Source organism: Entelurus aequoreus, linkage group LG26 (assembly GCF_033978785.1).
Source record: "Entelurus aequoreus isolate RoL-2023_Sb linkage group LG26, RoL_Eaeq_v1.1, whole genome shotgun sequence".
Classification (NCBI taxonomy): Eukaryota; Metazoa; Chordata; class Actinopteri; order Syngnathiformes; family Syngnathidae; genus Entelurus; species Entelurus aequoreus.
The window spans coordinates 25,658,770-25,676,499 of NC_084756.1; the positions used below are offsets into that span (position 1 = coordinate 25,658,770).

General features: G+C 35.0%; 1 protein-coding gene across 3 annotated transcripts in view; it reads left to right on the forward strand.

Annotated features, from left to right (window-relative positions):
* The window catches only part of asic1b (acid-sensing (proton-gated) ion channel 1b), a 463,006-nt gene that overhangs the window by 388,942 nt on the left and 56,334 nt on the right, over positions 1-17,730 (forward strand). For all 3 annotated transcript variants that reach the window (XM_062037851.1, XM_062037849.1, XM_062037850.1), the window contains one exon: positions 4,744-4,871. In XM_062037851.1, the coding sequence (XP_061893835.1) occupies positions 4,744-4,871 (128 nt within the window). The remainder of the gene's footprint in view (positions 1-4,743; positions 4,872-17,730) is intronic.

A 17,730-nucleotide genomic window follows, 5' to 3' on the forward strand; every position in this document is an offset into this window, starting at 1 on the left:
TTTTTTTTTAATTAAATCAACATAAAAACACTATATATACATATTGTGTATGTGTATGTCAATATAGATCAATACAGTCTGCAGGTATACAGTCCGTAAGCACACATGATTGTATTTCTTTATGGAAAAAAAAAAAAAAAAAAAAATCTCCCCCTCCCCCCCGGTCCGTGGGGACAAATTTTCAAGCGTTGACCGGTCCCCAGCTACAAAAAGGTTGGGGACCACTGTTCTAACGTGTACGTTCAATTTCGTGCCTTGCAGGAATCAATAAAAATAGACAAAGTCATTTATCAAGACACAAAATCAATGGAAGGCAACTTGTGAAAAACATAATTATTTCAAATATTCATCACATCGTGTCATGCACACACACACACACACACACACACACACACACACACACACACACACACACGCTTGATGAGAGCTGAAGCAGTGACATCATCTGCTAGTGTAAATATATAATGTCTTTATTACCGACGGAACACTTGACAGGAGGGAAGTGGCACCATCTTGTACATACAATACAGTATGTTATGTTGCACATTATTGTGGCGGTGCAGAAGAGCATATTCATTAGCTTCACTCTGACCCATTCTACTTCTTTCACATTTCTCAACGCAATCTGGTGCCAAAATGTTCCGTTCTTTTGACGGTTATTGTTCGACACGTTCGAAGAAGAAAAAAAATCACATTTTCCTTGAATCCACATTTCCTCTGACGCACTTCCCATTAAAAATGAATGGACACATTTGAGTTCCACATGAAAATATTCAGAACAGTCTGACTTTTACACATCCCAATTATCCCCGTTTTACCCATAATTCCAGCTGTCAATTATTTTAGGAGTCGAGTAATCAAATGAAACACACTTTTTAGACTTTTAGGGAAAATTGGTCAAATAAACAAGGAAAGGAACATAATGTTGAAATCACACTTTTGCCATGGGAGTATTATCATACTTATATTTATATATATTTTTAATATATGTTTATTTTATATATATATATATATATATATATATATATATATATATATATATATATATATATATATATATATATATATGTCTTAATTGGATTATCCACAAAAAAATAGTGCTCAATACTGTGGTAGAGCGTAATATGTATGTGTGGGAAAAAATCACAAGACTATTTCATCTCTACAGGCCTGTTTCATGAGGGTTTCCTCAATCATCAGGAGATTTTTTTATTTTATTTATTTTTTCTCCTGATGATTGAGGAAACCCTCATGAAACAGGCCTGTAGAGATGAAATAGTCTTGTGATTTTTTCCCACACACATATATATATATATATATATATATATATATATATATATATATATATATATATATATATATATATATATATATATATATATATATATATATATATATATACATATATATATATATATATATATATATATATATATATATATATATATATATATATATATATATATATATATATACAAACCCCGTTTCCATATGAGTTGGGAAATGGTGTTAGACGTAAATATAAATGGAATACAATGATTTGCAAATCCTTTTCAAGCCATATTCAGTTGAATATGCTACAAAGACAACATATTTCATGTTCAAACTGATAAAACTTTTTTTTTTTTGCAAATAATCATTAACTTTAGAATTTGATGGCAGCAACACGTGACAAAGAAGTTGGGAAAGGTGGCAAAAAAGACTGATAAAGTTGAGGAATGCTCATCAAACACTTATTTGGAACATCCCACAGGTGTGCAGGCTAATTGGGAACAGGTGGGTGCCATGATTGGGTATAAAAGTAGATTCCATGAAATGCTCAGTCATTCACAAACAAGGATGGGGCGAGGGTCACCACTTTGTCAACAAATGCCTGAGCAAATTGTTGAACAGTTTAAGAACAACCTTTCTCAAGCAGCTATTGCAAGGAATTTAGGGATTTCACCATCTACGCTCCGTAATATCATCAAAGGGTTCAGAGAATGTGGAGAAATCACTGCACGTAAGCAGCTAAGCCCGTGACCTTCCATCCCTCAGGCTGTACTGCATCAACAAGCCACATCCGTGTGTAAAGGATATCACCACATGGGCTCAGGAACACTTCAGAAACCCACTGTCAGTAACTACAGTTGGTCGCTACATCTGGAAGTGCAAGTTAAAACTCTCCTATGCAAGGCGAAAGCCGTTTATCAACAACACCCAGAAACACTGTTGGCTTCGCTGGGCCCGAGCTCATCTAAGATGGAATGATACAAAGTGGAAAAGTGTTCTGTGGTCTGACGAGTCCACATTTCAAATTGTTTTTGGGAACTGTTGACGTCGTGTCCTCCGGACCGAAGAGGAAAAGAACCATCCGGATTGTTATAGGCGCAAAGTGTAAAAGGCAGCATGTGTGATGGTATGGGGGTGTATTAGTGGCCAAGACATGGGTAACTTACACATCTGTGAAGGCGCCATTAATGCTGAAAGGTACATACAGCTTTTGGAGCAATTTCCTTAACTCATATGGAAACGGGGTTTGCACATTGGTCGTATTCAAAGTCCTCATGTGTCCAGCGACATATTTACTGAGTTTATAAACATAATATAAATGTTAAAAAAACGAAAGAAGATGTTGTGATGCTAAAAAATGTCAATAAAATCATAGTAGTGTCGACGAGATACGCTCCCGAATTTGGTATCATTACAGTGGATGTCAGGTGTCGATCCACCAATGGCGTTTGTTTACATTCTGGAATGGCGTCATTAGCGGTGACGCCGGTGAGCTACGATGTGTAGTGAAGCATGTTTCGCTATTCCTCGTCCTGCAGTGATAATGATACTTGTAAGAATGGTACTTCATTTGTCGCCATGGAGGCGAGGATTAGTGATTTAAAAGTAGCTAGAAAATGTCTCAAAGCATCTCTTCCTGAGCGCGTTTCAGTGTTATAAGTAGGGATGATGTTCGAAACCGCTTCGCCCGGTTGTTCGATAAGAAAAGAATCGTTCGATAAGAAAAGAACCGATTCCATGGACTCGAACTAACAAAGGTCTTAACTCATTCTCTTTCTATGCCACATCAATGTGGAATGCGCTCCCAACAGGTATAAAAGAAAGGGCATCTCTATCCTCCTTCAAAACCGCAATAAAAGTTCACCTCCAGGCAGCTACAACCCTAAACTAACACCCTCCCCGGATTGCTAATAATCAAATGTAAACAATCAAATACAGATACTTTTTCTTTTTCTTATGCCTTCTGATCTCTCTCTCTCTCTCTCTCTCTCTCTCTCTCTCTCTCTATGTCCACTACTTGATGTCCATATCCCCCCCCCCTCCCTCCACACCCCTGATTGTAAATAATGTAAATAATTCAATGTGATTATCTTGTGTGATGACTGTATTATGATGATAGTATATATGATAGTATATATCTGTATCATGAATCAATTTAAGTGGACCCCGACTTAAACAAGTTGAAAAACTTATTGGGGTGTTACCATTTAGTGGTCAATTGTACGGAATATGTACTTCACTGTGCAACCTACTAATAAAAGTCTCAATCAATCAATCAATCAATCAATCGAATCCCTTTTTGAGAACCGGTTCCCCTTATTGAGGCCACTATAGTAAAGAAAAAGAGTTGGTTCTTTATTCGAATCCCTGGGAACGAATCCCGTCCCACAAGAAATGCCCTGTGGGACATCACAGGAAATGAAGTAGCTCAGTCATTAGACTGAGCTACGTCATTTCCTGTGATGTCACACAAGCAGCAAAAATAATGGACCGGAAAAAAACGCCTCAAGGCATGGCTATACACCTATAGTGATCACAGAGACAGCTTGTTTTTGTGTTACTGTATATATTTGTTTTTCTGAAAAATCCCACTTAATATACTTTGGGTAAAAACACTCAATATGTATTTATTTTATTTTTTTAGGGGGGTAACAGTCAATATTTATTTATTTATTTTATTTTTATTCTTTGCTTAGAAAATAAAAGTGAGCTTTTGTTAAACCAAATATTGTGTGTTCTTTTCCATACACAACAACCTATCTGGATTTGATAAGAGAATCGATAAGGAATCGGTTCGATAAGAGGATTCGATAATGGGCTCGAACTCGATCATTTCTTATCAAACATCATCCCTGGTTATAAGTTCACCTCTATCGTTAGTTTTTAAGCCAAAATGCGTCCGTTCTCCCTTTTCTGTCTACACACTGTGTCTGCTTGTAAGTACTCTGTGATTGTGCGCTGCCGAACATGCTCCTCTGCTCGTAAAAACCAGCAAGGTCACGACGTGCCGTAATTCCGAATCAAGCGATTCGAAACATTCCAGCATCAAAACATCAACCGCGACAATTTTCTTCATTCCAAAATCTGTAATCACCACATTTTCCACACATAATTTACATTTCCCTCTCCAGCATTCCCACTTAATTTCCGCACAAACTAACCTCTCTAGTGGATATTGTGTGCGTTTTGGTCTCCTAGTTTGTATTTGTTGACTCTAAATGACTGAAGCGGCTTTCCCAGCATGCACTTTGCACACATTTGCATCTTTCACGCCGCTTCATCAATGTGTAATATAATATAATATAATATAATGTAACACAACGTCCACAGTGTTTAAATCAGCAGCTCCATTTAAATGAGCTGCACGTTGCACATGTTTGAATTATTAATGAGAGCAACTTAATAACTTCAGCCAACAGAGTTTGGGATTGTTTCACACTCGGTCTCAGTGCTGTCTTGTCTCGTCACCAGATGAGACGTCGTTCGAAGCCGGCATCAAAGTTCAGATCCACACGCAAGACGAGCCTCCATTCATTGATCAGTTGGGCTTTGGAGTGGCGCCAGGATTCCAGACTTTTGTCTCCTGTCAAGAACAACGAGTAAGTCTCTGCTTCATCTGAAGACCAATAGAACTGTGGTCACATACTTGTTGGTCACATAAACAACATTCATGAAGTTTGCTTCTTTTATGAATTTATTATGGCTCTACTGAAAATGTGCTGGGTCAAAAGTATACATACAGCAATGTTCATATTTGCTTACATGTCCTTTTTTTATTATAGAGGTTTATTTGAAATAGGGACAGATACAGAAACATAGACATGTGAAACAGTTATCCGATGCATGCATCACAGTGTTTGTAGCCAAAGCTCATTTACAACACTTGTCCCCAACAACAACAACAACACAGATCCAACATCATTAAAATAGGAAAATAAAAAATAGAATGAGTTGATAATAATGATAATAGTAATAACACAGACAAAGTGCAAACTAGATAAAAGCCAATAATAATAATAATAACACAGACAAAGTGCAGACTAGATAAAAACCAATTAGTAAAAATGAGTAAAAACTAAACATGGGAACACGATTGTTGCTCAACTAGCCATAATTGTGTTTGTTTTTTGAAAGTGACAAGTGCAGGTCTACTTTTCAAAGTGTCCGGTAAAGAGTTCCATAGTTGTGCTCCTTTTATTGAAAAGGCAGTCTGGGCAAAAAGATGTTCTACGGAATGGAACACAACAGTTGCCTTTTGACACTGCTCAGGTGGTAGATGTGCTACCACTTTGCAGTCTTGGAATTGCCTTGCAGAGCAATTGGGGAGCAGAGTTATGCAAGCATTTAAAAACCAGTTTGACTGTGTGTAACAAAATAAAATTGGTAAAACTTCAAATATTGTATTTGGTTAAAATTTGGCAATGATGATATGGTATACTCTTCTTGTCTAGAACTTTCAAGGTGCGGTTATAAAGACACTCAATGGTCTTGATTGATGACTGATGTGCCTGGGACCATGTGGTTAAGCCATAAGATATGTGTGACAGAATCATTGCATTCATCAAAGTAAAAGCACAGCTAAGAGTTAAGCAGTGTCTTATAATCTTAAAACAGCCTAGGTTTGCCTTCAGGGTTTTACACGTCTTCTTAATGTGACTTTTAAAATTCAGCTGATAGTCTATGATTATGCCCAAATATTTGACTTCAGGTACTTGTTCAATGACCTCCTCATTAATTTTGATATTCAGGTTTGTTTGAGGTAGCTTTTTTATGGAGAAGCAGACAGAGTTAGTCTTTTTAGTGTTTAGGGTTAAACAGGATGACTCCAGCCAAGATGCTATTTTGTCTAATTGAGCATTTAACTTCTCAGCAACTAGAGTACAGGTCTTACCTGATGTATATACCACTGTGTCATCCGCATAAATCTATATCTGTGCATACATCTGGTAGGTCATTGATGTATAGACTGAATAGTATAGGTCCCAAGACATTACCCTGGGGTATCCCTGTTTCTATTTTGGCAAGTTTCACTGCAATAAGGCGCTTTTGGTAGCCATCCACAAGCTTCTGCTTGAATTGTTGACCACTCCTCTTGACAAAATGTGTTGGTTTTCTGACATGGACTTGTTTCTTCAGCATTGTCCACACGTTTAAGTCAGGACTTTGGGAAGGCCATTCTAAATCCTTAATTCTAGCCTGATTTAGCCTGTTATGATCCGCTGCCCGGATCATAGTCTGTTTAAGTTTTTCGAGTCACTTGTGTTTTCTGTTAGTTTTGGACTCCTTTAGTTCCTGTTTATGCACCTCTGAGTTTGTTACCATGGCTACTTATTAGTTTCACCTGCCTCTTGTGCTCCGGACGCGCACCTGTTTGTAATATAGGGCTGCAACTAACGATTAATTTGATAATTGATTAATCTGTCGATTATTACTTTGATTAATCGATTAATAATCCAGTGTTTCCCACACATTCATTTATTTGTGGCAGCCCGCCACGAAAGAATTACGTCCAGCACAAATTTTAAAAAAATAAAGAACTTTTTTTTTTTTTTTTTTTTTTTGTCCTGTCCAGCTTCTCAGGCAAATCATATAGTTGATGTAGATGCCCATATAGGCTGTTCAGATTTACTTTACAAAAGAGAAGTGTAGGATACTTCTCTTGTTGCCTTATTTGTATTTGACCACTACTGTTTTCTGTTTATTTGTTACTGACTGTGGCAGGACACCTCTGCCTCTGTTTCACTTTATGTTGCTGGTAAATAATATGGTTGTAGTAGTAGGCTAAAGTTAAATGATTTAGTATGCACTAATTAAAGGGGCAGAGCTTTAAGAGACATTTTAGCTTTTATATTTTATAAGATATATTTTTTGTAAGAACCACAATTAATAAATATATTTCAGTGAATAACTTATTGTTCAAATCTGTATATAAATATGTACATAAAGTGTTGTAATTATATTGTAAAATGGATGGATGGATGGATGTTTAAAACAAAACTGTTATTAATTAGTAAGTATACATTTTTAGAGAAAATCATATCATTGTAGTAAATTATGCAAATTACTCGATTATGTCATGGTGACCACGCCCATAGCCACGCCCCCACCGCCACAGGTATCTTGGCAGTTTATGGGAAACACTGTAATCGGATAAAAGAGACAAACTACATTTCTATCCTTTCCAGTATTTTATTGGGGAAAAACCAGCATACTGGCACCATACTTATTTTGATTATTGTTTCTTAGCTGTTTGTACATGTTGCAGTTTATAAATAAAGTTTTATTTAAAAAAAAAAAAAAAAAGTAAATAATAAATTGCCTCTGCGCATGCGCATAGCATAGATCCAACGAATCGATGACTAAATTATTTGCCAACTATTTTTATAATCGATTAGTTGTTGCAGCCCTATTGTAATCACTGACATTATTTAAGCCTGCCTTTGCCAGTCAGTCGGTCTGGCTTCTTTATTTGCGTCACGTTAGTTTTAATTGTCTCCTAGCCCCTGCTAGTGATCCCGAGTCTGTGCTAAGTAGTACACTGCAAAAAGTCAGTGTTCAAAAACAAGAGAAAAAAAATACAAAAATGAGGGGTATTTTATTTGAACTAAGCAAAATTATCTGCCAATAGAACAAGAAAATTCGTCTTGTCAAGACTTTCCAAAACAAGTCAAATTAGCTAACCTCAATGAACCCAAAAATAGCTTAAAATAAGTATATTCTCACTAATAACAAGTGCACTTTTCTTGGTAAAAAAAAAAAGAGACCTTTTTGCTCAATATGTTGAAAAATATTCTTAAATGAAGTAAATGCTAGTGCCATTATCTTGACATAATGATATGTGCTCGGCATCATGATTTATTTTTTTTCATGCTTGAAATAAGAAATGATGACTTTAAAAAAGTAGTTTTATACTTGTGAGTGTTGATGACACAACTTTGCAACACTTGATATTCTAGTTTCAAGCATGTTTTACTCAATATAGCTCATCAAATCTCAACAACAAGCTGTAATATCTTACTGAGATTATTTAGGACCTAAACCCTTAAAACAAGTAAAAAACTCTAACAAAAAATCTGCTTAGTGAGAAGAATGATCTTATCAGACAGAAAATAAGCAAATATCAGCCTTATTTGAGATATTTCATCTTACTTAGATTTCACTTTTTGAAGTGTAGACAATACATAATAATACAAGTTAATATAATTGCTTAATTATACTTACAATTACTCCATGGTATGTACAGGTAAACACGTTATCTATGTAGTAGGATTCTTTCAATATCTATGCATAAAAGTGCAGAGATGGGAGTGTTTTTTTTTGTACATAATTCTGTATTTTTAAATTGTTTATATATGACATTCACTGTACTTGTTGTTTATTTCTGGGGGGAAAGAGGCAATGTTAAAGGACAAGATGAAATAATAAAAAAACAGAATGACTCCACTGTTAATTAGTGGTGTCAAACGGTCACAAAATGACGTATTTTTTTGGCAAATTCTTCCAAAAATTGTCGGCTAAACTGCAGCTTTTAACAACTTTGGGGGCGTTGAGATTCCAGAAATAATGGAAAGCGCACATTAAGCTTCTCAAAAGGCCCCCTGGCTCTCGAGCTATAGTTCCACACTCGGGGGTGTTATTATTACACCAGCGTGCACCCAAGGGCTGGTGCAGGTTGTGTTTTCGGATAATAATTCCTGGCAGACAAACGCTACACTGGCCCGCATATATCACAGCAGCATGCATAATAAATAGTTGAACTCCACATGGGCAGGTTCGGGTGAAAAATCTCTCACGTCCACACTTGGAGCTGGGGTGTGCATTTTGCATGCTGTCAACGTCCCGTCTGCACGTTGTTATTCTGCACTCCTCACGCACTCCTTTTTAATATCCTCCTCTACATTTCCTTTGATCACAATTTTACGACCATCGCAGTGCTCCCTCCAAACCCAAAGCGCTGGTCGGGAGCCATAAGGATGATCAAAAAAGTCTCATAAAATACAGCAGATGTGCGTTCTGCCAATGCAGTTTTGTCCCGGCCTAATTTAATCAGACGACTTTTCACCTGGTAAAAAAAAAAAAAAAAAGGCTGAATGGCACTGCGTACGCTGCAAAAAGTCGGTGTTCAAAAACAAGAAAAAAAAAATAAAATAATAATATGCAGAGCACAGCGGGAGACGGCGTGCGGGTAAAAAGGTATGTAACGCTTAAACCAAAAATGAACAAAACTGAAAGGAAAAGGCAATGAAGCATAGGGATGGCTATGCAAAACTAAAGTAAAACTGAACTAACGACAAAGTAAACAAAAACCGAATGCTGGACGACAGCAAAGACTTACAGCGTGTGGAGCAGAGATGGCGTCCACAAAGTACATCCGTACATGACATGACAATCAACAATGTCCCCACCAAGAAGGAAAGCGTCAGCACAACCGACATTGATTGCCGATAGAAAGAAGCCGCCAACAAAACAGGAAGAGCCACCAAAATAACAGCGCAAGACAGGAACTAAAGCACTACACACAGGAGAACAACAAAGTCAAAATAAGGCATGACAACCCGGTGGAGTTTCATTTTTTTAACCTTTTCTGCTGCACTGCGAAAAGTCAGTGTTCAAAAACAAGAAAAAAAAGAAATAATAATAATATGCAGAGCACAGCGGGAGACGGCGTGTGGGTAAAAAAGGTATGTAACGCTTAAACCAAAAATGAACAAAACTGAAAGGAAAAGGCAATGAAGCATAGGGATGGCTATGCAAAACGAAAGTAAAACTGAACTAACGACAAAGTAAACAAAAACCGAATGCTGGACGACAGCAAAGACTTACAGCGTGTGGAGCAGAGATGGCGTCCACAAAGTACATCCGTGCATGACATGACAATCAACAATGTCCCCATCAAGAAGGAAAGCGTCAGCACAACCGAAATGGTCTTGATTGCCGATAGAAAGAAGCCGCCAACAAAACAGGAAGAGCCACCAAAATAACAGCGCAAGACAGGAACTAAAGCACTACACACAGGAGAACAACAAAGTCAAAATAAGGCATGACAACCTGGTGGAGTTTCATTTTTTTTAACCTTTTCTGCTGCACTGCGAAAAGTCAGTGTTCAAAAACAAGAAAAAAATAATACAAAAATGAGGGGTATTTTATTTGAACTAAGCAAAATTAAGAACATTTGGCTTGTCAAGACTTTCCAAAACAAGTCAAATTAGCTAACTTCAATGAACCCAAAAATAGCTTAAAATAAGTATATTCTCACTAATAAGTGCACTTTTCTTGGTAGAAAAAAAAGACCTTTTTGCTCAATATGTTGAAAAATATTCTTAAATGAAGTAAATGCTAGTGCCATTATCTTGACATAATGATAAGCGCTCGGCATTACATTTCTTGAAACCAGCAAACTTATACTAAAAACTCATTTATTGTTCTTAATGGAAAGTCAACAAGGCAAGCGCTTGTTACTCTCGGGGTCTCCTAGCCGCTCAGGCAAATCATATGGTCTAAAAATGCATTTTTCCATGGATAACATGACATCATCGCGTCAAGTGCGTGCTCTCTCAGTCAATTAGTGCGCATATATTAGTGTGCAAAAATTTTTTAATTGTAATTTTGAAGAATTTATCTGAATGTGCATGAACTATTTCTCTTCGAAATTGTTAGAAATGTCACACGTTAAATGTTTGAATATTAACTGTCAGTTTACTGTACTGTGCCAACTGTACTACTATATGAGTACTAGGGCTGCAACAACTAATCGATTAAATCGATTAAAATCAAATTATAAAAATAGTTGCCGATTAATTTAGTCATCGGTTCGTTGGATCTATGCTATGCGCATGCGCAGAGGCTTTTTAAATTTTTTTATTTTTTTATTTTATTTTATTTTATTTTTTTATTTTAAATAAACATTTATTTATAAACTGCAACATGTACAAACAGCTGAGAAACAATAATCAAAATAAGTATGGTGCCAGTATGCTGTTTTTTTTCCAATAAAATACTGGAAAGGATAGAAATGTAGTTTGTCTCTTTTATCCGATTATTAATCGATTAATCGAAGTAATAATCGACAGATTAATCGATGATCAAATTAATCATTAGTTGCAGCCCTAATGAGTACGTGTTTTCTATTGTTTCATTGAAAATAAAACAGCAAAGTCAATTTGGCTGTCATCTGTTTTAATTATGAGACACAATTGTGTCAAAGTCATGATTTTTTTTTTTTCATGCTTGAAATAAGAAATGATGACTTTAAAAAAGTAGTTTTACACTTGTGAGTGTTGATGACACAGCTTTGCAACACTTGATATTCTAGTTTCAAGCATGTTTTAGGTCTTAAAATCTCAGCAACAAGCTGTAATATCTAACTGAGATCATTTAGGACCAAAACACTTAAAACAAGTAAAACACTCTTAACATAAAATCTGCTCAGTGAGAAGAATTATCTTATCAGACAGAAAATAAGCAAATATCACCCTTGTTTGAGATATTTAATCTTACTTAGAGTTCAGTTTTTGCAGTGTAACCTTTCCATGTTTAGATAACGATGTGTTATGGGCCTGGAATAATGATTGCTCTAATGACAGCCGCTGTGAAAATGACTTTCATTGATCGTCATTAAAGATTACAGCCTGGGCTGCACGGACAGTTGTTGACATTCAAGATGCTGCGTGACAGTCAAGCGTAATGTGCTTCATAATGGAAACCATCACGACAATAAGCCTTTACAATTGTCTCCGCACTGTGGCTATCTGCGCTACACACTAGCAGATGTCAATTAACGCGTTTACTTCCGGCAGCTCGTTAAAATAGCATGTTGGCAAAGTTAGTACTTAGTCGTAACTAGGGCTGCAACAACTAATCGATTAAATCGATTATTAAAATAGTTGCCGATTCATTTAGTCATCGATTTGTTGGATCTATGCTATGCGCATGCGCAGAGGCTTTTAAATTGTTTTTATTTTATTTTTTTTATTTTATTTTTTTTATTATTTTTTAAATAAATCTTTATATATAAACTGCAACATTTACAAACAGCTGAGAAACAATAATCAAAATAAGTATGGTGCCAGTATGCTGGTTTTTTCCCCCAATAAAATACTGGAAAGGATAGAAATGTAGTTGGTCTCTTTTATCCGATTATTATTCGATTAATCGAAGTAATAATCGACAGATTAATCGATTATCAAATTAATCGTTAGTTGCAGCCCTAATATATATATATATATATATATATATATATATATATATATATATATATATATACATATATATATATATATATATATATATATATATATATATATATATATATATATATATATATATATATATATATATATATATTAGGGCTGCAACAACTAATCGATTAAATCGATTAAAATCGATTGTTAAAATAGTTGCCGATTAATTTAGTCATCGATTTGTTGGATCTATGCTATGCGCAGAGGCTTTAAAATTTTTTTTTTTTTTTTTTTTTTTTTTAAATAAATCTTTATATATAAACTGCAACATTTATAAACAGCTGAGAAACAATAATCAAAATAAGTATGGTGCCAGTATGCTGTTTTTTTTTCAATAAAATACTGGAAAGGATAGAAATGTAGTTTGTCTCTTTTATCCGATTATTAATCGATTAATCGAAGTAATAATCGACAGATTAATCGATTATCAAATTAATCGTTAGTTGCAGCCCTAGTCGTAACTGCACGGATTAGTTGTCATGATCTGTGGTCTGGATTATGTTTTTGTTAGTTTTGGACTCTTTTTGTTCCTGTTTGCGCTCCCTTGTTTGTTTAGTTACCATGGCGACTTATTAGTTTCACCTGCCTCATGTGTTCGGGACTCGCACCTGCTCTAATCAAGAGACTCTTATTTAAGCCTGTCTTTGCCAGCTAGTTGTCCTGGCGTCATTGCTTGTGTCATGCGATTGTTTGTTCATGCCACAGTTAGTGAGTTTTTGCCCTGTCCGTAGTTTATGCTAAGTGTTAGCTTTTGTTTCCTGCGCTAAGTCGTGCCTTCGCCTTGTGCGCCTTTTTTTTGCACCTATTTGAGAGTCAAGATTAAATCATGTTCCTACCTTCAAGTCCTGTCCGGAGTAGTCCGTTTGCATCCTGGGAGAACAAACCTCGCAGTAAGCTGCGAAACCCCTTCCCGTTATGACATTAGTGTTGTCCCGATACCAATATTTTGGTACCGATACTTTTCTAAATAAAGGGCACCACAAAAAATGGCATTATTGGCTTCATTTCAACAAAAATTTTTAGGGTACATTAAACATATGTTTCTTATTGCAATTTAGTCCTTAAATAAAATAGTGAACATACAAAACAACTTGTCTTTTAGTAGTAAGTAAACAAACAAAGGTGCCTAATTTAGCATGCAGTAACATATTGTGTCATTTATCATTCTTGTCATGATCTGTGGTCTGGATCGTGTTTTTTGTTATTTTCGGTTTAAGACTTCAACAGTTCCTGTTTTCTCTCCCTTGTTTGTTTTACTTTCCGTGATGACTGATTAGTTTCACTTGTCTCATGTGTTTGACTCACGCACCTGCTTTAATCAGAGACTATTATTTAAGCCTGTTTTGCCAGTTAGTCGTCCTGGCGACATTGCTCTCTATTTGCTCTGTTCATGCCATAGTTCATGCTGTTTGATTCATGCCGTGTCCAGTGAGTCTTTTTGTTTCATGTCCATAGTTCTTGCTAATTGTTTCAAGCCACAGTTTAGTGGGTTGTTTCGTGTTTTTAGTTTCATGGTTCATGTCCATAGTTTATGCTAAGTCTTGGCTTTTGTTTCCTGCGTTAAGCTTGTCTTCGCCTTGAGCGCTTTTTGTAGTACCTTGAGTTTGAATAATTAAATAATGTTCCCACCTTCAAGCCTTGTCCAGTATAGTTCGATTGCATCCCAGGAGAACAATCCTCGCAGTAAGCTGCGAAAACCTCCTCCTCTTGACAATTCTATTATTTTGTCAACATTATTAAGGACAAGTGGTAGAAAATGTATTATTGGTCTACTTGTTCATTTACTATTAATATCTGCTTAATTACTCTTTTAACATGTTCTATCTACACTTCTGTTAAAATGTAATAATCACTTATTCTTCTGTTGTTTGGATGCTCTTACATTAGTTTTAGGTGGTATGGTATTTTATTTTTTATTTTTTTATGTTTTGTCATAAAAAAATACAATCATGTGTGCTTATGGACTGTATCCCTGCAGACTGTATTGATCTATGTTGATATATAATGTAGGAACCAGAAATATTAATAGTGTGAATGAGTGTATGGAGGTTTTATGGGTTGGTGCACTAATTGTAATTGTATCTTGTGTTTTTTATGTTGATTTAATTAAAAAAAATATCTATATATATAATTTTTTTATTTTTTTATTTCTTGTGCGGCCCGGTACCAATCGATCCACGGACCGGTGGTTGTGGACCACTGCCTTAGAGCGTGGTGGGAGACTGTAACTGAGTGTGCAGCCCCGTACCTTTCTCCTCATGAGCAAAATTGAACTCTGTCTCTGCCTGATTCCTTGCTTCTTGTCTTGTTTAATAAATAGTTCAGTGTTTGAACCTGACACCGTTTGGCGGCATGTTTTTTTTGTTTTTTCTGTGTGTTTGACGGTGACACTATTTCTTACTCTGTTGACATGACATCATCAAATGTGAGTGTAATATTAGCATTTTAGCTAACATAGCTATGCTTGTGTTGCATACGTTTGTGTGCTCCCGTCCCGCTCTTAATGTTACGTATGGCATCTAAAAACGTATTTCTAAATAGAAAAAAGGCTTACCCTTACATGCAAGATTTTTCACTTGCTCAAGCTGAATGATAATTGCGTTGTAAAAAAAAGAAAGTAGGCGTGGCCACGCGTTGCTTTAATGAAATACACAAGCAGCTCATGGAGGATGTTTTTTTATGTTCTTTTTGACTTTGTGGACAAAAAGTCAATAGATGATGAATCAGTGTTTATTAGATTTGATTCTCAGCCCTTGTTGTGAAGCCTTAAAGTTATGATGAGTAAATCCAACAGAGGTGACACACAGGAGCTTTTTTAATGGAAACTGTAAAGTGCTGGCCCTTTAAATCACACGGCCGCCTTTTAATTTAGGGCCGCGGAGTGATGAATTGTTTGAACTGAATGGATGGAAACACGCAGAGGTTGTTTATGTCCTCCCATTTCATCGAATGCATCACACGGAAGGGCAGCTGAAGTGTAATTAATTAGCGTTAATATTTAATAGTAGGCAGAATACAAAACACTCTCCAGTAGCTTGGTTTGTCTTTGTTATGACACGCACGGAAGACCTCTCACATTATCATTATCAATTTATGGGTTTTACAGGAGGCCGTTTAGCTAAATATAAGTATTTTTCCGGTCATCATAGTTATTTATATTGACAATGTGCTAATATGATAATGTCTATACAACAATAGCAGTTTGTGTTCCCGTTAAACCACAACAGGTATATTTACCATTAAAACATACAAACCCCAAAACCAGTGAAGTTGCCACGTTGTGTAAATCGTAAAAAAAAAAAACAGAATACAATGATTTGCAAATCCTTTTCAACTTATATTCAATTGAATAGACTGCAAAAACAAGATACTTATGCTAGGTTCACACCAACGGCGCTTTGACGGCGCTTTAAAGCGCCATGCAAAGCGGCGTTAAAGCGTAACAAAGCGTGATTAAAGCGTGAGGGTCATAATGGATGGTGGGAAAGCTTGTAGTGAAGCGGGACATGCGGCAAGTTCGGCAAAATTTTTTAAACGGTTTAAAAAAATTCGGCGCTCTGTCAAGGATGGAATAAAGCGCCGAGAGCGTATCAAAGCCTGACAAAGCTCAGCAAAGCTTGACTCAAAGCGTAGGAAAGCTTAACAGATCTTGGTTCAAAGCGCGGACCCCAGTCTACAACTACAAATAGGAAGTGACTGTGATATTGACTAGTGACGTTGAATATAAAAAATAAAAGAAATGCCTTTTATTATTGTCAACTAGCATAAATAAATAAATGATAAATGGGTTATACTTGTATAGCGCTTTTAAAAAATGAAAGATAGATATTTATTAAGATGACAAAGAAATAAAAGAAATGAAGATATAAAACATAATAAATAATAAATAATAAACATGATATAACGGAAAAAAAAGAGAAATTGAAAAAATGAATGAATATAAAACATAATAAAAAATAAATAATAGACATAATGTAACGGAAAAAAAAGAGGAATTGAAAAAATAAATGAATATAAAACATAATAAATAATAAACATAATATAACTGAAAAAAAAGAGAAATTGAATAAATAAATGAATATAAAAAATAAAAGAAATGCCTTTTATTATTGTCAACTAGCATAAGAAATGAAAGATAGATATTTATTAAGATGACAAAGAAATAAAAGAAATGCAGATATAAAACATAATAAATAATAAACATAATATAACGGGAAAAAAAGAGAAATTGAAAAAATAAATGAATATAAAACATAATAAATAATAAATAATAAACATAATATAACAAAAAAAAGAAGAGAAATTGAAAAAATAAATGAATATAAAACATAATAAATAATAAATAATAAACATAATATAACGGAAAAAAAGAGAAATTGAATAAATAAATTAATATAAAAAATAAAAGAAATGCCTTTTATTATTGTCAACTAGAATAAGAAATGAAAGATAGATATTTATTAAGACGACAAAGAAATGAAGATATAAAACATAATAAATAATAAACATAATATAACGGGGAAAAAAAGAGAAATTGAAAAAATAAATGAATATAAAAAATGTGTGGAAAACAGTATACTGAGTTTTTCACATTTTTTTTTAACTTATTTGTTTATCATATTTCTCTCTGTTATTACATTATGTGTTTTATCCTGTATATAATAAAACAAAAAGAGAAATCAAATAAATAGATAAATCTAAAAAAATGTGGGGAAAACTTACTATACTGACTTTTTCAAAAAAAATGTTACTTATTTGTTTATCATATTTCTCTTTTTTATTATATTATGTGTGCGCACGCAATTTATTCATCAAATTCACAAAATAATAATCACAGCATCTTCCAAATTGCACATAATTACATAACAATATCACATTTCAAAGTCATTATTACAAATTAATGTTCATAATGTTCATGACACATTAATTCCAATGCGCAACAGAGCTTGATAATCGTGCCAGAGCCTGATTTAAAGCGTCAGGATCGCATCAAAGCGTAATAAAGTTCAATAAAGCCTAATAAAATGTATCAAAGCGGGATCAAATCGTGAGGAACGGTAATTCGTCCCCCCTAAAGCGGCAACTAATTCGTATCAGAGCGTATCAAAGCATAACATTACTTCGGAGATCGGGATATTCGTGGAAAAATTGACAAAAATGACGGCGCTTTGCTTTAAAGCGCGGCAAGCGCCATTTGTGTGAACCAGGCATTGACGTT